We start from the raw sequence: 24,890 nt of genomic DNA, 5'->3' as shown, positions 1-24,890 counted from the left end.
CCAAGCATGCCTTCTAAGTACAGACCCAGTGACAGCAGCCCTGCAAGATGCCTCGAATGAATCAAAACCTCATTGCAAAGTATGTTTACCAACTTGTTCAGCAGAATGCATCAAATCTTGCAATTCTTTATTTTCAGCACAGTCAGGAATCAACATAATTTTCTGTTTAAGCAATCCAATAATATGCTGTTTATACTTTAACATATGAAACTGGCAGTTTAAGGGCCTAATGGCCAAAATAGCAGAAGTGTATACCTTATTACCCCATATGTCCAGGGCCCTGGAATCTCTATTAGAGGGGCTATGGTTTTGGCAGTAGTAGCCTTAATGCCTTTGGGTCCCTGTGAAATGGTCTCAGGATCTGCAGTAGGATTCTTAAAGAGGAACTTGTGAGAGTCAGGTACCCTGTAATACCTGTCAAGTTTTCTGGGAGCAGGAGGTAAAGTGTCAGGGGCCAAGCTAGATTCCGAGAAGGCATCATCTACAATGTCCAGTACAGGAGGGATAGCTAAAGGCCTGTGTTGAGGTAGGAGTAAGAATTCCCTAAGCCTCTTTTTGGAGTCAGAGTAATCCTGGCTTCCCAGCGGAAATGCTCCCTAAGAGTATGCAAGGTTTCGCCAAAAGAGAAATCCTCTGGAGGGGAAGCAGAGGGAATGGAGTCCCTCTGCATCAGAATCCTCATAGAAAGATAAGGGCAACTTCTGGTCATCAGAAAAAACAGAAATTTCAGAATCCTGATCAGAAGAATTATTAGGAAAATCAGTTTTAAGTCTCTTAGAGGGAGAAGATTGGCTTCCCCTGATTAGAGTAACAAGGTCTTCAGCCATTATCATTTCTTTTTTAGGCATATGGTCCTGACCATGCGGTCTGGGTGTCAGTTTTCTAGGCATGTATCAAGTTTTAGGCCTTGAAGAAGATAGCATCGGTTTAATATGCAAGTCAGTAGGCCTGAATACACCCCCAAAAGCCGGTGCCTGCACAACGGCTCGGGACCCATCCAAGGTGGAGACATCCGCAGGTTCCACAGTTGAAGAAGCATCTCGTTGCATACCAGACTCCGAATGGGTCTCAGGAGAGGCCTGCAAATCTGAAGTAGCGGGTATCAGGGGCTGTGAAAGCACCTCACTGAGTACCGGCGAACTGGCGACTAGTTTAGGAGAAGCATCGTTGGCAGCTTTGGATCTATGCGGTCCGTCTCGGTCTTTATCTCTGGATAACTGAACCAAGTACCAAAATATTTAGATGTAAAAATGAACAGATGAATAGTTTGAGGATTGAATAAGGCACAAAACCGACATCGAGGTATGTCGCGGTCAGGGCCTAAGCAAGGAATGCAGTACAAATGATTTTTATGAGGTATTTGCTTTCCACAAAAAATAAACTTGTTAACTTTTACTGACATCGGTTTAGAGCAAGAAAAAGGATCCCCAACGGGGTACTTAGCTTAGTTGAAGACTTCGGATCTGAACCTCAAAAATGAAAATTTCAGGAGTTGGCCGACCGGCACTTGCGAACTGCTTCTGCTTTGGGCACCGCACGGCAAGAAAGACGGATGTAATGGCATTGGCTGCATGCTTTATACCCCTGACTACCTGACGTCATGGAAGATGAGACCGCAACAGACTCAGGACCCAAGACTCTGATAATCAGGCCGACTGAGGGCTACATGCAAACAGATAACCCCAAATGTAATGACTGCAACAGTGAAACAGGAAGAACATCTAGTTCTCAGATCCGGGGCCTTGGGATCCGATAAGGAGGGAGAAGGGAGTGGACAGATTACTATCAAAGCCGATACCGTAGGATCTGAGTAGCGTTTAGGATCCCAAACAGTTGGGTCCAAAATTTTTCAGATCTTCTCCAGTGGCTCCGGCAAAGCCCTAGGAGACTTCAATGAAGACCTCTTTTTGGTTTCCAAAGAAGCAGACTTTACCAATTTGGTGGGGGTTTGAGCCTCAGAAGAAGCAGCAAAAAACCTCTAACAATAAGATTATTGTCCCTGTCAGATAATGCCCTAGGGTGAAAGATCGAGCATACCGAACAAACTGTATTGAGATGATCAGGTCCTAGGCAATAAACGCACTTCTTGTGAGTATCCAAACTCGGGACCTTATGTCCACAAGAAGTGCATTTCTTAAACTCTGTCAGTTTCTCTGACATAGCAGAGAAAAAAACATAGAAAGCCACACAAGAAGAAACACCCAGACAAATGAAAAAAGGAAAGACCAAAAAAAAAATAGAAATACCATCTATGGTATGTTAGAAATACTTAAATAAGTAAAGAAAATATACCAACAATGGTATGGAAGGACTACAAAGTAGAAGAGAAAGTGATACAGAAGACACTAACTCCTAACATCCAGTGAAAACTAACAGGGAGGAGAAAAGAAATAAAAAGGAAAAGATTGACAAAAGATATTTAAAAAAAAGTAATTTACAACATAAGAGCGGAACCTACGTCTAACCACGATGGCAGCAAACAAGATCTGACATAATGGGGATGGAATAAGGCATTGTGGGCAAAGGGAGGAGCTCGAGAGCTGGAATAGAAGTCTAGTGTATGCGACCGAGCTGGATCAGATGATTGGATCCGCACCCATTGGTGAGGAAGAATGAAAAGGACATCAGACTGATGAAGTTTATATCACGTGGGATCATCCATTACCAACAGTTCAAAAAACAGATGCAAGAAAAACAGATATAGTAGTTCATGAAACGAAGACAAAAGTAGCATTGATCATTGAAACTGCTACACCCAGTGACTACAGTGTCTTACAGACACAAAATCATAAAATACCAGGATTTGCAGGCAGAAACAAGGTCAATGTGGGAGGAGGATACCCAGATAGTTCCAGTAGTAGTAGCAGCAGGAGCAACTGGACTTATAAAATAAAAAATAACCAAAAATAAGGCACTGGAAAGTTCACCAGAATAAAATCCACTGTTTTATTGATCACACACGATATTAAAAAAAAACGTAAAGCACATCTAGAACGCATTAACTGTCCCATCACCACATTTTCGTCACAAAAACTTCTTCAGATGAGCACACCAACTTCTGATACCCCTTTATATACAGAAACATCCCCAATTAATCAATTAACAAACTATTATACTTTTAAAAACACAGTGCAAAAAAACTATACACACAAAACAATGAAACACTAAGTACAGAAGTGCATGGAAAATCATTTGTTGGTCAAGCAGGAATCTTGTAAAAAACATACATTATTTACAGTTTGTAAAAACTTGTAAACAAAAAATAAATATTTAAAAATATAAAACCCTTGTAAAACCACATGTAAAACACTGTTGTGTAGGTCATACAAAATGTTAAACAGCACCATCTACTAGACAGTCACATAATTTAAAGTTTAGCTGACCTAAGCTTTAAGACTGGCTTCAATGAAACCATCTCATTCAAACCAGGATACCTAGTAGCTTCAAGAACTAGTTGCCAGTACAGGTTGGAATGGTTAAGGATGACCCCAAAATAAGTTACAACAATTTTAACATTTTTAATTATAGTAACAGTGATGTGCAGGAAGGTCATTTTAACTTACTCATAAAGGGATTTTCTTTTATCCCTAAGAGAAAGTGTGATGTGTTTACATTATTGGTGGATTTTAAATTATATATACGAAAAAAGAATTTAGAACTATGTTTTAATGGTCAAGAAATGTCCAACTCACACAACACCACCTTGCAGAGGAAAAGCACTTTTAACCTGCCCTTGCATCCACAATTAAAGAATTTTGAATGTACGATGGAGAACGAGTTAAAGCAAGCCATAAATAAAAAAAAGTGATTCCGAATTTTAGTAGGGAAGAGAGAGACTTACTCAAACAATGTAGAAGTAACAAGAATTTAAGAATTATGAAACCGGATAAGGGTGGGGATGTAGTTTTAATGACAAAATCACATATGAAGGTAAGATGATGGACATTTTGGGTGATGTCAATCAGTAATTGACGGTTTCTCTGAATGAAGTAAATATTGCTTACAAAAGAATACAAGTATGTTTAAATGATTTGCTCAATGAAGGGCTTATAGACAATGATACTTACAATTTTTTACATGTCGAGAAACTTAGGATTCCATCAATTTTTGGCATCCCCAAAGTCCACAAGGATGTAGGCGACCCACCCTTGAGGCCAATAGTCTCTGTTGAAGGTTCCATAACAGCCCCCTTAGCTAAATTTGTGGATTCTAAGCTTAAAAAATTGTCCGGGGGGGGAGGCACATGTATTCAAAGGACCTTTTGAAAAAACTGCACTCGGGCCTTTATTGTGACAACCTTACTTTTATCAAGGCTGATGTAATAGATTTATTTTCTTCAATACCCCACAATTTGGGTTTAGAATGGTTAGAAGAGGTTTTAAGTGATATTAATAACATAAGTTAGAACGATTTTAGAACATGTTTAATCTTAATGGATGTGATTTTAAAGAATAATTTTATATTTTTTGAGGGCGAGTATTTTAAACAACTAAGAGGTGTTGCCATGGGGGCCCATTGTGCCCCCACGTACGCTAACATTATACTTTCCTACTAGGAAAAGAAATTTGTGTTCAATTGTGAATTCTGGTGATGTTGGAATTTATATGCTTGTTTTTTGGATCACATTTGTTTATTTTGGGTAGAACCTGAAAGTAGGTTTTTAGATTTCTTTAACTATTTGTCTAGCACCACAGATTTCTTAAGATTTACGTATGAAATCATTTCTGACGAGATGAGATACTTGGACCTCAGTATCACTAAGGCTGGAGGGAAATTCAAAACTAGAGTTTATAGAAAAGCAACATTTCCGAACTCTTACCTATATTATACCAGTGCACACCCACAACACCAGAAGAAAGGGGTAATAAAGGGTCAGTTTGTTCGAATATCCAGAATAACCTCAGATGACAATGATTTTATTAATAAAATTGCTTATCTTATTGATATGCTCAGGGCTAGGGGGTACCCAGAAAAACTTCTAGCAGAAGTATATAATGAAGTTTTGCATACAAGAAAATGTAGGTTTACCCCCATTTTTTAGAGTGACAATCGGGACCTTGAAAGTATTCAAAGATCGGAGAGGTCAGGTGATAATGGGTACAACAGTGCTTTGGTTACTACTTATGATGGGGATGCTGGGTTGGCCAGGAACATTACAGAAAGAGAATGGAACAGATTTGCTAGTACATCAGACCTGCAGTATATATTTGATAAGTCTTTTAAGTGTATTTACAGAAGGGGACGCTGTATTAAAAACATGACAGGTGTTTACCTTTCTAACAAAAAAGGCACATACAAGTGTTGTTGTTGCCCCCCCCCCTATGTCAAAGAGAGAGAGAGATGGTTGGTCTGAGAGACAGACAGAGACAACAAATGGTTTTTTTTTTGCTAATTGCATGGTATATTTATTTATTTATGTGTTTGTGTGTCAAAGCAAATGTATATAACTGAATAAAAAAAAAAAGAGAGAAAAAGAGTCAATGTGTGTTGTGCAAGTTGTTTTGTTGTTCTTTCAGGTTGGGGTCGCACAGGGGAACCCGGACTCAACAATGAAATTTTTCTTGCAGGTAACTGGGTCTTTGTTGCCAACCTTTTGAAGTAAGAAGTCAGTTGCCTTTTGTCTGGCGTGAGATAAGCCATCTGGGCAGTTGTATTTAAGCTTGCACCCAGGAATATTATCTCTTGAGAGGGTACTAGTTTTGATTTCTTTTCATTTACTGTGTACCCTAGGCAAATTAGTAATCTTTTTACAAACGCCAGATGCTTTAGTAGAATGTCCTTGTTCTCTGCTTGAATAAGGCAGTCGTCCAAGTAAGGATATATTTGAATTCCTCTGTCTGCAAAATGCAGTTACTGGTGCCAGGCATTTTGTGAAGACCCTTGGCACAGTAGATAAGCCCAAGGGCAGTGCAGAGAATTGGTAGTGCACTGAGCCAGCTATGAATCTGAGGTATCTTCTGCAAGACTGTCTGATTGGGACATGCAGGTATGCCTCTTTTAGGTCCAAAGTTACAAGCCAAGCCTTCTTGCTTAGCATGGGCAGTAGCTGCTGCAGAGTCAACATTTTGAATTTTGGAACGTCCAGAAATGTGTTTAGAATAAACAGGTCCAGTATTGGTCTCCAGGCTTTGTCCTTTCTGGGTACAAAGAAAAGTCTCGAGAAAAATCCTTGTCCCTGTGTGGCAGGTCTGGCATACCTTTTGCCCTTGGCAGTGTGTGAAAGTGGAGCCTGTAGCCCTGAGACACTATGTTCAAGACCCATTTGTCCTGGGTGATCATGTGCCAATTTTGTGAAAAAAGTGCTAGTTTTCCCCCTAAGGGGCCTGCCAAAAAAATAAGTGCTTGGTTCTGGCAGAGGAAAGTCATTGGGACTGTTTCCTGTATGGCTGTGATTTGTCTTCTCCACTTTTGGAGGTAGAAGCACCCCATTGTTTAGGCCTGTATGAGCCTTGGGGCTGGGATCTGCCTCTGGGGCGTCTGTATCTGCCGCTTTGTGGCCTGTCTGACACTGGAAAGGAACAATTCTTTGTAGGCCAGTTCCTGCTAAATCTGGGTGGCTGCACCTGTAAGAAATCCTTGACTGTCTGCATAGATTTCGCTTTGTCCTCCATTTTCTTCAACAACTCTTCTGCTTTAACACCAAACAAAGTATCATGCTGTAATGGAGCATCTAATAATTTTGCTTTAACATGATCAGGCAGATTCTGTTCCTTTAACCAAGCATGTCGCCTAATGACAGAACCCGTAACAGCAGCCCTGCAAGAGGCCTCCAGAGAATCAAAACCACATTGCAAAGTATGCTTTCCCACTTGTTCAGTCGCATGCAATAAATCCTGCATTTCCTTGTTTTCTGCACATTCAGAATTTAACATTTTCTGTTTAAGCATTGACAATAAGTATTGCTGACATTTAAGCATATGAAATTGACAATTTAAAGCCTTCACAGCCAAGGTAGCAGAAGTGTAAACCTTGACAATTTAAAGCCCTCACAGCCAAGGTAGCAGAAGTGTAAACCTTTTTCCCCCATCTGTCCAGTGCCCTGGAATCCCTATCAGAGGGGATAGGGTTTTTTGCAGTGGAAGCCTTGACCCCTTTGGGACCCTGAGAAATAGTTTCTGGATCAGCAGCAGGGTTTTTATAAAGAAATGTATGTGAATCTGGAACCCTGTAGTATCTGTCTGGCTTAACAGGAGCAGGGGGTAGAGAGTCAGGGGACAGGCCAGACTCTGAAAATACATCATATACAATGTCTAAAACAGGTGGGATAGCCAGAGGCCTGTGCCGAGGTAGTAAAAGAAAATCTCTACGCCTTTTCTTAGATTCTGAGTAGTCTTGGCTCTTCCAGTGGAAGTGCTCTCTCATGGTATGCAGGGTTTCCCCAAAAGAATAATCCTCAGGAGGGGAGGCTGAAGGGACAGATTCTTCAGCATCGGAATCCTCATACGGAGGGAGAGAGTATTCTTGGTCAGAAGAGGAGTCAGAGGAAATGGAAACCTGATCTGAAGATTCATATTCTGTCTCTTGCCTAGGCCTCTTCTCAGGAGTGGGATGGGAACCCCTGATCAAAGTAATTAGGTCTTCGGCCATTTTGAGCATCTGTTTTTTAGGCATGGAGGCCTGTCCATGGGCTTGCTAAACTTGTTTCTTTGTCTTTAGTGGTGCTTTAGTCTTTGAAGCTGTAGTCGGTTTTATATATAACTGTGTAGGCCTGAAAACACCCTCAAAAGCCGATGCGTGCTCAGCGGCTCCAGACCCATCTGAGGGAATATTTTCCAAGTGTCCAATACCTTGAATTTCCAGAGGCCTAGTCTGCTCCATGTGGGAGTCGGAAGCGGCCAGCGGCTCTGAGGTAGCAGGCGTCAGGGGCTGCGAAAGCACCTCACTGAGAACCGGCGAACCGACTGGCTTAGAAGAAGCCTCGTCATCAGTTTTGGACCTCGGATACCTGTCCTTTTCCTTGCATTTCTTGTGAATTGCGATAGTCGGATGGCTATCCGATGACATCGTGTAATTAAATCTTCGGCCAAAGTAATGAAATGCAAAATTGTACTGACGCTTAATAGTGCGTTGGTTAAATCTAGCACAAAATCTGCAATTAGCTACGTCGTGATCAGGGCCTAGGCAAGGAATACAAAATGAATGGAAGTCCTTATGAGGTATTTGCTTCCCACAAGAAATACAATTATTAACTTTTTCTGACATTGCTCTGGAGCAAGAAAAAAGTTTCCCCAACGGGGTACTTAGCTTTAAATGAAGACTTCGGATCTGAAATTCAAACACGAAAATCTCAGGAGTCTGCCAACTGGCACTTGCGAACTGCTTCTGCTTCGGGCACCACGTGGCATGAAAGACTGAAGAAAATGGCGTCGGCTGCATCTTTTATACCCCTGGCGCACTGACGTCAGGGAAGAGGCGACAGCAACCGACACCAGACCAAGACTTTGGAATTCAGGCCGACTGCGGGTAGCCTGCCAGCAGGATAATCCAAGAGTAATAACTGCAACAGTGAAACACGATGAACATCGGGCAAAGGCTTAGGCACATCCATTTCCAAGAGAGCATGACTTTTCTGTTTATCAGACAACAAAGAACTTTCCAATGAAAATGCTGAGCATTCTGACAATGGTGTCCCAAAAAAAAAAAGTCCATCAAAAGGTGAAAGTGGGGATAAAGTATCTTCATTATCCTATGCATAGGTCACAGGAGAATAATGCTGGAATAAATAAGCCAAGGAATCATCTCCATCAATATCAAATTCCTCTTCTTCCTCTGATTCGTCCCTTTACTTTTTGAGGGGAGAAGAAGAAAGTGGAAACACAGCAAGATCAGGAAAGAAAGGTGGTGGCTTTAAACACATACTCTTGAAAAAGGACCACACTAAAACCTGGCATTCCTGAGGAAGACACCTAGTAGCAGAGAAGAAACTGTATGCTTAGACTTCTGTTTCTTCTTACAAGCACTAAACAAGGAAGCTCTAAGCCCAGATGTACCTCAGTCAAGGAACCGGAAACTTTTTCCACAACTAAGACTTGAAGTATGCAATCTGGTCCCTCCAAAATTACAACCTGCAGTTCCGCTTCTCAGTCAGAGAGGACTGATCTGTCATGAAGGACATGTGAGACAGCTACTCCACATCAGCCTCAGACAGGGTCAGTATAGAAGGAGCGGCAGCACCAGGATGCTCCAGGATCTCATCAAGAGACACAATGGTGACTTCTGGGTCTGCTTTAGCAGCATAAGTCTCTAACCTGAGTTTCTTTGACTTTTTCAGCATCAAGGTGCGTCATCAGTCGAAGACTTGGATGCCATCTTACCTTGGGCAAGCATTTTGAGTTTCTGATCCTTCAGATAAATTTTCAAAGATGACAAGACGACTACTCAAAGTCTTAGGAATGAATGCCTAAGATTACAGGATCATGTTCATTCAGCACCCAGACAAAACAAACAGTATGGTGATCTCTGAGAGAAATCCATCTCCCACAATCATATTTCCCTCTCTATGATGCATACAAAACCACAGAAAACAAGAGGAGGCTCCCCAATGAGGACACATCTGCAAAATGGTTGAGGAAGAGCTATGAATCATACAGCTGACAGACTGAAGCTGAGGTGACAGTTCAGTACTCGGCTGGCTGAAGCAAACTTCTGAGGTACTTCCTGTCTGTCCATTCCTTAGTCATCTTCGGCTCCGTTGGGTTGATGTCATACATAAGATGAAAGTGAGGGAAACCCACAATTTGGCATGCTAGCCAGACATGTGGCTATCCTTGGGAGAACAAGCCATCACTTAATAATACTACAAAAGTGATCAAGGAAGGACATCAAGCAGAAGAATGTTCAAAAGAGGAGTACCATTTAAGGGAAGGCAGGAATTGAGCAATTTATCGAATGTTACAGTGAATGAGAACTACTAAAAAAAAAAAATACAAGTATACTGCATAACAACAATCCGGAAAATTTTAAATTAAAAGGTTTTATTTTTATTAATGTGAATTCATGCTGCAACTTAACATTTGATTATTTAGTAAAGAAGTATAAAAATATATGGAAGGGGCCTGAGGTTAAAGCATATGGAATTAAATCAGGGCTGACTATTAGTACAGAAGTTAGCAATTGATTCTGGGATGGTGTAGATATAGTATGATTAACACAGATATCACAAGACTAATTGTTCAAAACCCAACAGTGTGAAATTCTTGGGAGTTTCAAGGCTAAGTGTAATTAGTGGACAAATGTATGCAAAGTCTGAAGCTGCTGTTTCTCAAAGAATTATGATTTCGCCGAGATATAATGACCTTGCAGTTATACATAAATAGCAAGTGTAGGGTTTGGGAAGGGGCACATGCAAAATGGCTTTTTAGTGTGTAACAGAATTTTACATTACAAAGTTGTGTGTGTGTGTGTGTAGAACTGAACTTAATTTTTTTAAGTTTTGGAAGACAAACTGAGCAGTACGGAACCTCTGACTTTGCATGGCAGGGTATTACTGTGGCTTTTACATGCACAGCTAAAAAAGGCTGCCTTAGGACTTTCCTCAGTTTAGTTTTTTTTTTTTTTTTTTTTTTGCATTCTTCTTTTTGGCTACCCTGCAGCAGACTATCAGTTGCCATCAGCTCCTCTCCTCATTTACTGGATCTACTTTATCCTCCCCTGGGCTCTGCATGACCCATGTCTGGGGCTAGTGTGGTGATTGAGGATACTGGTGCAGCATAATATTGTTGCTGGACAGTAACTTTTTATTTATTTATTTATTTTTTTTAACCCCCCACACACACACACACACTTGTTAGACATCTGGGAGAAGGCATGCAATAGGGACATATAGGCATATTGTTTGCCTCTTCAGTAACTCAGCCAATGTCTCTTGCCTGTTCTCCCTTAGGATCAGACTCCACTGCACCATCCCAGCTTCCACCAGGGAAGAACCTCTAGGAACATGCAAGTGCACCCCCCCCCCAATGAGCATTCCCATCATTCCCTGCCAGCACCTCAGGTGCCCAACCTCCTAAATGAACTCAGTTTGCTTGGTCTGTAGTCAGGGCTTTATCCCTCCATGCCACACTATTAGTTGCTGTCAGTGTAGGTGGCTACTTCACCTTGTAAGCAGCCTTGGTACTTCTCACAGTATTCTTTAGTTTTATACTGACTTTTCCAGGCTTTGTTTTGAGTGTGGAGAGAGCAAGATTTGCATAAGGCCTGAAAGCTCATGATTGTTAGTCTTATTATCTCACCAGACTGGATATTTGTTGTACTGCTTTCTTTATGGCGGAAGAGGATAGGGTTCTCTCTACAGCAATTCAAAAGGTCATAAGATGGGATGCCAGTGTGTAGGGATTTAGGGTGAATGGACAATTTGTGTTTTTGAATAAATCTATAAAGAGTAATAGGTTAGTTTTGCTTAAGTCCTTGAATACAGATGGATTACTGGAGCTAGACAGACATGTCTTGATGTGGAAATTGATGGCTAAATAGTCTAAACTTACTAGGGAAGGGAATACATTACAAAATGAAATGAGCAGAGGACAGTGGTGTTAGTTAAGACAAAATCTACTGCCATCATTCTACATAAGACAGAACACTGCTCAATGTCAGGGATTTCCCCTCCCTTAAGAACACACCACGGGAGCTCCACCATACATCTCCCCATTTCCTCCATACAGACAACCTTACCTCAAACCCAACATAAGCAATGACTATGTTACACTCTTACTATGATGCGTCATGCCATGTAGGGACTTGACATCCATAATCTTAGTGCCTTAATAGATAATAAATAGTCACACAGTCTTTTGCCAGTGTAGTTAGTATACAGTCTGTATGCCTGCCAATGGAGTCACCAATAAGAACAGCATTTATGGTATTACTATCTACCTTAGCTGCTGGCTCAGTTTGCCTTAAGGGCACTTTTTTGGCTTTGTGATTCCTTAATATGTGACTCTGAGGTTAGCAGAAGGCATGGCTTTTGGTGTACCTATGCAAGTAAAGAGTTTATGCAAGTATGAGGCTGTGTCTATAAAGTACCCTATCACGTAACTTGGAGGACTTGGGCAGTAACACCTCAGCTTATAGAGGATTATGTTTACTGACACAAATCTGACAGACCTACGTCTAGTTTGTGTAAGTAAATACATTTCTCACAGATGGATTTTGTCTTGGGTATTGCGGATTGTTGCTTAAGGTAATGCAGTTGGTTACAGTGCCTCAGGATGCCTGAAGAGGATAGGCTTACCAAGGGAACAGAAAGAATAGTCTGTGGCTTCATAACTGGTAACTGGAGAGAAAAGAAACATGCAACTGAAAAAAAAGGTAGCTACTGTAAGGGAGGATAATACTGTAGCTTGGTGTAAAAATTTATTTACAGTTTTTGTTTATGTTTTATCTATACTGAAGCCTATTTTCAGTGAAGGACTGGGGAGAAAATCGCCAAGAAATGTTTAACGGATAAAGTAAATGATTGCCAAGAAATGTTTAATGGATAAAGTAAATGAGACAAGTTAGACGTCATTATATAAAGTGTACAATTATAAGCACTTCAGAAACAAAACGCACTATGTATCCAGTTAATGAAAAGAGTACATGGGAAGCAATACAATATGGGAGATGAATAGAAATATCCAAGAACATACATTACAGCACTTGTATATATACCATGTAAAATGCAAAATTATACCATGACCCCCCCCCCATTAATATTCCAAAACGTGCACGCTGATTGGCCAGCGTGCACGCTGTAAATCGACTTATACTAATGGAAAAAGGTCCGGTCGCCCGGACTTTTTCCATTAGTATAAGTCTCTTTTAAAACACTGTCTCGCTATGTTAAAAGAGTTTAACATAGCGACACAGGTTTAAAAAAAGCAACGGAGATCTCTGTTGCTTTTTTTAAAGCTGTCTCGCTATGTTAAACTCCTTTAACATAGCGACACAGTGTGTAAAAAGCAACGGAGATCTTGCTTTCTCCTTTGCTTTTTTTTTAAACCTGTCTCGCTATGTTAAATGGGTTTAACATAGCGAGACAGCTTTAAAATAAGCAACGGAGATCTCCGTTGCTTATTTTAAAGCTGTCTCGCTATGTTAAACCCATTTAACATAGCGAAACAGTAAAAAGCAACTGAGATCTTGCTTTCTCCGTTGCTTTTGGCCACAGCTCTGATGCACTGCGTAGGCATGCGCAGTACATCAGAACTGCCGCGGATGCCAGACAGCTGCGGAAGGGCAGCAAAGAGGCATTATACAATGCCATTATTTAAGAAAAATAATTATTTCTTTTCTTAAATAATGTCATAGTATAATAGCAATAACCCACTTCTGGGTGTGGGTAATGCGGGATTTAAATTGACCAAATAGACCAGCAAGGCAGCACAGAGTTCAATAAATTTATTAGATACTTGTGTCCATAACAGACTAGTTTCGGCAAACAGCCTTCCTCAGTGTAACACAATGTAGTCAAGTTACATTTTAATCATCTTTTAAATATTTATCCAGAGCCAATCACAATCATTTGCTCATGAATATTAATAAATTTAAAACATCTTCATTTTATAGAAAATACAAAGGGTACTGTATGTATTAATAAAGTCAATCCTGAATGTAAGGTGAACCACCCCAAAGAGGTGCAAACACAGAATTGAAAAGTTATGATAATATTATAGTATATCCATTCTCATGCTCATATTAGTAAAGGACAGTGTTTGAATAGTCATAAACCCTGGCTACTAATCCAATCCTCATCAAAAGCACCAAAAGTGTAATGCTCGAATTAAATAAACTGACAAAATTAATAAAAAATATAGAACATATATATAAGAAATCATAATGAGTATACATATATGAATGTATATGGGTGTACAGAATGACTGAAATAAAAATAGAAAAATGATGAGAAAAATATATAATAAAAAATAAAAAATAAATAAAGTAGATAATAAAAACAAATCAACAACATCCACAATGAAAATCTTATATCGAAGATTAAGCCCATAACATATATCGTTAGTTTCCAAGACTGATAATATACTAGTAAAAAATTGTGTTCATGAGATATAGCCACTTATTTACATGATGTAGTCTATCCATCCTGTCATATACCCATATTTAATCAATCAATGATTATTCATTGGAGGCACCAAAATGTTGCATATCAGGTATACTAAATTAAATTTGTGTATGCCATTATACATACTGTATGGTCCATGCTGACAATATTTAGTTAAGTATTAAAAAATAAATGTCAAAATCACAAGGCATATTCTTAACCACTGAAATCTAAACAAGTATGTTGATATGTGGAATTAATTGGGATACTGTGTGAGAGACTGTGTAAAGCTTGTATGACCACATGGATTCAAATTGGTCAATATGTTACACATGCAAATGATCCATATACTATGTATATTTAAAGTAGGGCTCATGATCAATACCAGCCAAGATGCTTGATGTTCATAGTCCCTAGATAAAGGATATCCTGAAGAAATATAATGTTGAATCAACATAAATGTTATCAAATAGCAAACTTCTCCTATAACCAACTTCTCCTATAGATGGTCATTCAATCCGGGATGAAATAAACCCCCCAATGTAGTAATCCAGTATTTCTCCTTTTGGTCCAGTGACCCATGCCAGCCCTGTTTATTGGTTCTATCTCCAGAAATGCGGTCAATAACCATAAAGGTAAACCTAGCCTGAGGATGTTTTAATGTGTGTTGATATAGAGCTGGTCTGTGTTCATTCATCCTTAGTCTCAAAGCCCTTGAGGTTTGTCCAACATAAATGCCCCACAGTAAACACGCAGGCCAGGTACACCACCCAATCGCTACTGCAATTACCAAAGACCTTGATGTCAAAAATTCTACTGGTGTTGCGACTGGTAAACTCCTTGGATTTATGCATATATTGCAGGATCCACAATGGAATGAACCAATAAGTTCATCACCATAGAGTGTCAGTTGTTCCCCACTTGCCATATGTTTGAAGTGTGAAAAGTAAGAACCTAAGGTTTTAATATGAGAAAAGACAACGGGTCCCAAGATAATATTCCAATGTTTGTTAATAATATTTCTAATCTATGTGGTGATGAACCTGACATCTGTACTGCGTGATGAATGATTTTAGTTCTTATTATGATATTGTAATAGATCATCCCTCTCAAGAGTATTAGCTCTGCTCTGTGCAGACAGAATATCAAATCTGTCATATAGATCCCTACTGGCCATTTGGTATTCCTCTATATTTGAACTGAGCCGTTTGATCGTATGAACTGGGATATAGGAATACTCCTGATGGTGAACCCTAGTAGACAGAGTGTTGTCTAAGTTCCTATATACTGTGACATCCAAAAAACTGATGCTGTTTCTATCATATGACACAGAAAATTCTATTCCCCAGACATTATCATTAAGATACTCAACAAATTCCCTTAGGTAACACACATCAGCCCGCCACACCAACCAGCAGTCGTCCAGGTAGCGTCTCCAAATGTCCATTTCCACCTGAAAGATATTATGTGACGTATCATAAATCATATATTCTTCAACATAGGCCATAAATAGGAAGGATGAATAGCATTGGCCTTGGAAATACAGGACATTCTTATTTAACACATGTTCAGACATACATATCAAAAGAGTGTTAAAGCCCGTGAATATAGATTAGCCCTTTCCAACCAATATTGTATAGATTGAAGATATAATGATTTCACATCCAAAGTACATAAATACCATTCGGGTTCCAATTGAGTTTCCTGATAATTTGTAGAAACTGAGTGGTGTCCTGCAACCTAGATCTTATGTGTTCCAATAAGGGTTTAAGATATTTGGTAAGGAAGGCCGACAATGGTTCGGTCAAAGAACCTATTCCTGAGACTATTGGTCTGCCTGGTGGTTTTACTAAAGATTTATGAATTTTGGGTAAAAGGTACAGTATCTGTTTGCATGGTTCAGAAACCATAAGTGAATCCAAACATTTCTTATTAATAATACCCTCCTCATAGGCTAGCCGCAAAAAACAATCAATTTCATCCTTAAATACTGGTGTAGGGTCTATAGACATGTTCATATAGCACTTGGCATCTGACAATTGGGTTAGCCCTTCCTGGACATAATCCGCAGTATTCCAGACCACAATTATCAGCAGGGACAATAACTATATCTTTATTGTCACACAAAGTATTCAGAGCTATCCTGTCTTCAGAGGTTAGATTACTAGCCAGCATGATATGTCCCATATTCTCAAAGTGTATATCCCTCAAAATACTGTCCATAAAAATAGAAACATGTTTATTCATAGGAGGTTGGAATGAGGATCTGCCAAAACGGAAGTCCCCAGAAGGTTCTGACTGGTTATCCTCAAAAAACAGTCTGAGATTTAATCTCCTACAAAAGGCCTGTAAATCTTGTACTATATGATATTCCTGGCTGAAAAATGAGGGTATATAGTTTAAACCCTTGTTTAGTAATGCAACCTGTTCATCTGTCAATATGGTTTTAGATAAGTTTAACACATTCTGAGTGGACCCTGATGTATCACCTATTTCAAGAAATTGTCCAGTAGACCCTGAAGGGAGAAAATTTTGTTAGTTTTCTTCCTGTTACAGATGCCTCAAAATCAGTAAGGAGGATTCATCACCAGAGGTACTGTATGAGCTCTCCTTATTCTTGAGAATAGAACGTGGTCTCTTTCTAACCTGATTGGTATCGATAATCTAAATCTACTGAAATCAAATGGTTTCCCCTTTGATAATCGGAAAAATCACGATGAAATTTCTTAATTTTTTTCATGCTCCATCAGTTCTGAAGATAATTTTTTAATATTGTCCTGATATTTTGGGGAGGATTCAAACTTATGAACCTCAGAGCATATGTTTTTAATTTCCAATATATTGGAATCTACTGTCCTTTCATAATATTGTAACAAAATGTTCACAAATGTCATGGATCCAGTCTGAAGAGCCTCCTGCCAATCTTGATTTAGTTTATCATCTGGCTTCCCTACTAGAGGCTGTGTTAATCCTCTGGGAGCCATATTTTGGGCCGAATATGCTTTAAATAACTTGAGATGCCAAATGTTGGATCTAAGAGTCTTAAATGCCTTGGTGATTGTATGAAAAAACATGTCACAATCTGCCAAAGAGGTCTTTTTCAATGCCAAATACTGCTATATCTTGCCGATCAGCACATAACCCAGATAGAATGGTATTTAGATCCATGATGTGAACAAAGTTTGATTATACTACCAGTAAAAACTGATGGAGCACAAAAATATCCGAACAACTAATCCTTTATAGACAGTCACAAAGTAAATCCCTGTATCAGGTGGAACACCAAAATAACTTAGTGGTAAATTAGAATATTGTTATACCACCATTGACTAATACATAGGATATAGGAACACAACATCGAAAAGATTCAATATCAATTGACCAATTGTTGAACACTAATCCAAAGGTTCAATATTCTACACTCCAATGGACATAACTGTCCACTAAACCACTATGAGTATTGCTTATATATATGTTCTATATTTTTTATTAATTTTGTCAGTTTATTTAATTTTTGGTGCTTTTGATGAGGATTGGATTAGTAGCCAGGGTTTATGACTATTCAAACACTGTCCTTTACTAATATGAGCATGAGAATGGATATACTATAATATTATCATAACTTTTCAATTCTGTGTTTGCACCTCTTTGGGGTGGTTCACCTTACATTCAGGATTGACTTTATTAATACATGCAGTACCCTTTGTATTTTCTATAAAATGAAGATGTTTTAAATTTATTAATATTCATGAGCAAATGATTGTGATTGGCTCTGGATAAATATTTAAAAGATGATTAAAATGTAACTTGACTACATTGTGTTACACTGAGGAAGGCTGTTTGCCGAAACTAGTCTGTTATGGACACAAGTATCTAATAAATTTATTGAACTCTGTGCTGCCTTGCTGGTCTATTTGGTCAATTTGGATACATGGTTTGGATTTACCACGGTTGTCTTTGTTTGGTCCCTCGGGCTTCGCCCTCGGGACCAAACCACGCCAACCGTGGGTAAATCCCGCATTACCCACACCCAGGCATGGGTTATTGCTATAATAATCCCAGTATATGGTTTAAGACTAAACAAATTATCCATCACACCTACAATAATAATTTATGAAACATAGGCAATAACGTAGGTAAGTGTCGATAAAGGTAAAGAAAAATAGCAGTGAGTTATGAAGCTACAAACACGGGGTATAAAAATTAGGGGAATCCTAGGAGGAACACTAAATGAAGTACAGTGCAACACCAACTTCTTGAATTCAGAAACTTGTTGTAAATCCAATTCCCAGACAATACTCAGCTATGTTGTATGGTCCTGACTTGTAAAACAGAAAATGGACATTTCTAAAGGTTACTCACAGCTATTTCTAACACAGCCAACTTACTAAATCCAAGACTAGTGAGAATTCGGGTGTGCTTCTTGTTTTCAGTGGAAGAGCTGGTTTCCTGTTCAATTGCTCCTCAGTTAGTGCTGGAATGTGCTTGATGAAGTAATAACTACAAGTAAAAAGAAACAGACAGTTAAATTATTAAACACATGCATTTAAAAACTACAAAAACAAAAATAACAGAATTCAGAAAACATTGGCAATTTTGGGGAAAAAAACACACAAGTTCATACTTATCACCTTTTTACTTAACACTTCATTTACTCTTAAGTCTCTGGCTGAACTGCAATAACTACCAAAAGAAATGCAATATGCCATCTAATGTGCCTCATACTCTGTATGCAGTCTAATACAGTGTTACCCGAAAATACATCCAACAACTGCTATCCTTGAAAGGAGTCACGCTCTGTAAAGAAGTACAGTATGCAAAATAATGACCAAATAAAGTGAGACTCTTGTCAAAGACAAGCTGGTCTCTATAGTCGTCATTGGCAAGGGAAAATATCTGACTCCCAGAAAAAAATGTAATACATGCATTCTTTCTTTCAGTACCCTAACAGGAAGGCCCTCTCCTTCATGGGTACTATGGTTGGTTCTGTACTTTCCACTAAACAGAATTTGCAATATTTTTCAAAAATTACCACACTTGGGACTTCACATGCTCCTTGCCAATGTATACCATGAAATCATGTCCCTGCTATGGAAGCACACCTGTCCCCAAAAATAGACAGTTCATATCCAATCATCACCAAACACCTTCACACAAACCAAAAACGTAAATGTAACCTACACTGATAACAAATATAGATGTCTGTATCTGCACTATTTGCAGTGAGCAATAATAGCCAACGATGAATGACAGGACCACTCTGATAGCAATGATGGGAGAGTATTCCACATCCATCAAAGCAGGTTTTCTCACAGACCAATTAACATTAAGAATGCACCTAGTGTACTCAACACAGAGAACCACCCTTGAGGGGTCCTGTAATTAGGCTAAAATCTCAAGCAGTAATAATAAATCTATGTGGAAAGAAAGACTAACGGCATAGCCCAAGCATTAAAGTTCTGAAGAACAAATTCTGAAGTATAGCTATACCAAATAAAGCCTGACTACTGAAGTTAAAAGAAGCAGACAAAAATATTCTTATTGTGTGCAATGAAGATAAATGGCCATTGCACTGATGCCTGTAAAGTAAACTTTATTTTGTCAAATTTCTTCTTATTTTCCAGAAAAGAAACATTAACATCTGAAAATTACAATAATAAAGTTTCTGTTGGCACAGAGAGCATAATAAATGAAATCAACTACTCATGCACACTATGTAAAACATGGAACGAGAGTGCCCATCAAAAATGGGAAAATTTCCCTGCCTCAACTTGGTCTAAGTCTTACCCCCCCCCCCCCCCCCAAAAAAAAAAAATAAAAGCATACGCTGCCACAGACTTAGGTCTGACATCTGGAAAGACCTTCAGAGCTGAGCATCCTTCCCACTCAACCAAACTGATATAGACCACCCCTTCAGATGTCTCTGCATTACATACCTACCTATATTTAGTCATTCCCTGGTCCACCATCAAGTGCATCAACTGTAAGATATGGAAAGGTATAGTGTACTCATACTGGAAGCCAAGGGTTCTGGCAATGCAGTGGGGACCATCTTACCCTCCAGCATCACTTGGAAAAAAAGGAAAGGGGAGCAAGAGAAAGCATGACAAAATATAGGGCAGGAAGGGAAAAGGGATGTGAACCCACCATGGCTTCACAGTCCCTTGGTTTAAAGGGAGAGATGGGTAAGAAACAGAACTGCAACAGTGGCTACACACAAACATCTATAACTATTATAGTCTGACCAGATGACTGGACTACTTGCATATGGTTCACTGTTGCAGTTACAGCTTTGAGGAAGGCCAAAATGTTGGCAGTCTCTAGAGCTAGGGTGACTGGAGATATGGCAGAGGTAGGTAGTATGCCCTTATGAATGGTCAAAGAAAATCCTGTTCCGGTCTTCTGACATAATGTCCGGTCTCTGAAGCTTGAAAAACATATGAGCAGACACCACAAAGCTGCTTCAAAAACAGCTTGTACACTTAACCTCATTTAATGGCCTCTAATAGAATGAAACTCAATTTCATCTTCTAGAAGCTCTCTATGCTGCCCATTAGCAATGGCCTGTTTAGACACAGGCAACCCATTCTTATTTTCAGCACATGCCACAAAAAAGTGAACTGCTTTCCTAAAATCTTTTACTTGTCTAGGCATTACCCTCAAATGCTGGTGCACATACAGGGAGTGTAGAATTACATTTTGTTTTGGAGATGCAGGAAAAACTACTGGCAGTAATAACATTGGTATAAGGCCACGTCTGTGGCTACCTTTACCCTGAGCAAGGAGGAGGTTTCATGTTCAATGTAACCATGTCCTTTGAAAAAAATAGAAATTAAGGAAAGACTCACTGCACACAAAGGCTTGTAGTTCAGAAAACAATCCTAGCGGAGATTACTACATCTAAAAATATTGTCGTCCAAGACAGGAAAAGTACATTTATGTAAATAACCCTACCATAACAGTAAATGCTGCAGTAGCCCCAAGCTATATGGGTAATATCCTAATAAGGATACAACAGCTGGCCAGCTTCTTAAGGGCACCTTCCACACACCCAAACTGTTAATCAGCTCAAGCAGCGCTGAAGAAAGAGTGGTTTGGGCAACAAGTACTTCAGAGCTTTTATATCAACCAAGACAGGAAGGCTAGAGCCCAGAAAAGGTCAATGCTAAGAAAATAAAGGTCCTCTCACTGGCAACAAAAACATACAAAAATAAGGGTGTGGAGGGAGGGAGCGGCCGGCTACTGCAGCAACCATCATTCAAACATGTACTGTTTTGGTAACTTTACTTATACAACTACACTATGCTCATCATCTTGATCACTGCTGCAGTAGCCTGAACTCTATGGGTGGACTACCGCAGTGTAAGCTGACTGGGAGGAGAACAGATAAGGTTACAGGAGCCTAGAATGGTCCCTAGCAAAGATGGAGAAGGACCTAGTTTGTAGTGCTTTGTAACGGTATGCAGAGGACCAAGTTGCTGCTTCTTCAACACTACTAGAATCCAATCCTTTCTAAAAAGCCACAGATAAATCCAAGACCCTTTCTGGAATATAATTACTGTAGTGGGTATAACAAAAGGTAATATCATTAGACAGCCATTTGGAAAAGGTATGTTCTGACAAAGATTGTACTTTCTTCTTACCTTCAGAAGAAATGAACTGATCATAGCTCCAGGATTCAGTTCTGTCAAGATAATATCAGAATTCGCTGTGGACATCCAAAGTACAGAGTTTTCTTTCTCCCTTGTTTTTAGGCTTTGGAAAGAAGGCAGAGATGGATAGCTTGGGTCAAAGTAAACTTGGACACCAATTTAGGCATATGTGAACTGTCTGAACTGAACAAAACAGAAGGTTGATCCAGCATAAGAACTTACAACTTAGAAGTCAAAGTAATCAGCAAAACTGTTTTCCATGCTAAGAACCTCATCTCAGTCTGACTACTGACTAGCTAGTTCAAATAGAATGGTTACATTTTCCAAGACAAAATTAAGATCCAGGGAGGAGCCATCTGTTTTCTAGAAGGCTCAGTATGTAACATTTCTTTCAAAAACATTTTTACATGTGCATTGAAAGACAGGGATCCATGGTCAGCCATGCTGGCAAGTACACTTTGGCAGAGCAGTAAAACAGGCAAGACGACAATACACACAACTGCAGAACCAGAACCACCCTAGCCCTTCAAATGGTCCTTGTTCTTCTCTTGGCACACACTGAAAAATCTTTTTCCCCATTTGCTAATATATGACTTTCGAGTAGTAGGTTTTCTTCCCTCCTTTAATATGTCCTCAGAAAATAGGTGCCTAAAACGTATAAAGACCATCATCCAGGCATTGTCTTGCAGTTTGGAGATGAGATGCATCACACACCCTTTTGTCTTGTGTGAGTAGATTTAGTCTGTTAGAAAGCCTATGGTAATGCCTTTGCCAAATTTCAAAAGCGAGTACTACTGCTGCCTGGACCAAAAGGGAGTTGCCAAAACTACCTATGGATCTTTAGAAAAACCTTGGATATCAGTGAAAAGCGTGTAAAGTATAAAGGAGCATCCACATCCATGGGAATGAGAAAGCATCTGTCTTCCAGGCCTGTTTGCAATGAATACCGGAGCACAATTTGTCTATTTTGAAAGGAGACAGATCTATTCAAAGTGTTCCCCACAGCTGGATCAATTCTTAGAAGACCCCCTAGTGTAGTTTTAATTTAAGATGTTATGTCCTGGTCCTGCTCAGCTTGTCTGCTACAATATTTGGTTCTGAGGTTGTGCAAGAAGCCTGTAGAGTCAAGTCAAACTGAGATGAAATGTTACCTCTCCCAGGATACCATGACAAGTTTGCAAAGGGGGGGGTTAGAGCTGGTACCTCCTTGTTTGCTTATATTTAACATCATTGGGGTGTAGTCTGTGATACCTTGTAGATGTCCAGTAGACCACAGATGATTTAAGGCTTTTAGAGCATTGATGACTGCCAACATATCTGACATTTATGTGCTTTTCTCTGTCCAGTTTGTCCATAGACCTTGCACTTTCACTGCTTTGGCTACAACCCCGTACCCCCACAAGCAACACTGTGAGAGAATGGAGAGGCAGGAAGGGAGAACGGGAGACTTGAGCTGAGAGAATTAGTCCACCAACTGTAACTCCCTTCTTACAAATCCAGAACTGGAACCTATAAAAGGTGTCAGCACTGAGACCAGAATGACCTGAGGTACCACTGAAATTTTCTCATGTGAAGCCTGGCCAAAGGAGTTGTGGAGGCAATGAAACCAGAACTCTGAGAATTTCCAGGCAGATGTCACAGACAGCTTGGCATAATTCCTGAAGAAGTTGGGATACTTTAGTGATTTATTTACACTGGTATATTTATGACACATTCTTATCTGCCATCTATTTGCAAAACACAAAAGGGGATACAGGACTAGTGGTTTACATATCTGTAAATACCGTCATGCATTTATGCATAGTTTTCTTTGGTGCTCATTCTTTCTGGCATTACAACTGAAATTACTGTAAACACTGACTTACTCATGTACTATTTTTTTTTTGCCTTCCTTCATGCTAGTATTATATATGGCTTGTTTTATTTATCCTCAAATTTGTAATGTACGCATTTTACTGTACTTACTGCAGATGCCTTTTTTGCTTATGACCTAGACTGTGCCTGTAAGGATCTTCAGACTACTATAGTTACATAAATATATAAAGAAAACAAATACAATTTTGGCACTTTTAAGAAAGGCTTGGAACAGTAGCTTCTTTCATAAATTGACATAGGTAAATGAAACAAGAAGTTATGTACTCACCATAATGTTTGATGTATGTAGTCCATCTCACCTCACATTCTTACCGGTGGGTTCGGAGCCGAATGTTGGCTCCGACTCGGATATACTTTTAGCTCGAAGTCTTTCTATTGGCTGGGCTAAGATGGTATCCCATGTTGCACTGCTCTCTACCCCCAGATCTAGTTTGCTGCGAGCACCAGCACTCATTCTCCATGCATAACACCTAAGGAAGGAAGAACAAACCACGAATGAAGGGAACTCTGAAACCAGACCTAACCAGATCCTCCAGGACGGAGGAAGGTGTGGGGGGGGGGGGTAAGTAAGAATGTAAAGCGAGGAGGACTACATACATCGAACGTTATGGTGAATACATAACTTCTTGATGTTATGTAGTCCAATCTCACCTACATGCTTACTCGTGGGACAGCGTCCCCAGCACCTAAATCCTGGGAGGCTCAGTGGAAAATACTCCTGAGCACTGTGGAACCAAAGGAAGACCTGCCTCTAGATACCACATCTAACTTGTAATGAGTAACAAAGGTGTGAGGAGATGCCCAAGTAGCCGCAGTACAAATATCATCCATAGACAATCTGGCCTGAAAAGCTGTAGATGTAGATACAGACCGGGTAGAGTGAGCCTTCACTCGGAATGGTAAATCTCTTCCCCCTGAAGTATAAATGAAAGGAACACAACTGGAAATCCACCTGGACCAACGTGACTTTGGAAACAGGAGACCCAATTCTGTTTTCCGAAAATGAAAAACAACTGATCCGATTTTCTGAGGTCCTTCGTTCTGTGCAAATAAAATCGTAATTGCCTGTGCACATCCAACTGATGAAATTTGAATTATGCCTTGTTTGAGAACGGGGAAAACACTGGCAATTCAATGGACTGGTTAAGGTTACTAACTGGCGCTACTTTGGGAAGAAAGGAAGGATTCGGTCTGAGAGAAACCCTGTCCTTATGAAAAATCAAGTAAGGAGGTTTGATTGATAAAGCATGAAGCTCCAAAACACATCTGGCTGACGTGATGGCTACCAAAAAGACAGTCTTCCAAGTTAAGAATTTTAAATCACAAGT

General features: G+C 39.6%; 1 protein-coding gene across 1 annotated transcript in view; it reads right to left on the bottom strand.

Moving 5' to 3' along the window:
* CTDSPL2 (CTD small phosphatase like 2) overlaps positions 1-24,890 on the bottom strand; it is a gene marked incomplete in the record, with an annotated part of 2,284,573 nt that overhangs the window by 1,116,200 nt on the left and 1,143,483 nt on the right. The window contains 1 exon segment of the mRNA XM_044078258.1: positions 18,424-18,535. Coding sequence (XP_043934193.1) covers positions 18,424-18,535 — 112 coding nt within the window.

This window comes from Protopterus annectens, chromosome 7.part0 (genome assembly GCF_019279795.1).
Source record: "Protopterus annectens isolate FY-2018-M chromosome 7.part0, PAN1.0, whole genome shotgun sequence".
NCBI classification, from domain to species: Eukaryota; Metazoa; Chordata; order Ceratodontiformes; family Protopteridae; genus Protopterus; species Protopterus annectens.
This window is presented reverse-complemented; position numbering and strand designations above follow the sequence as displayed.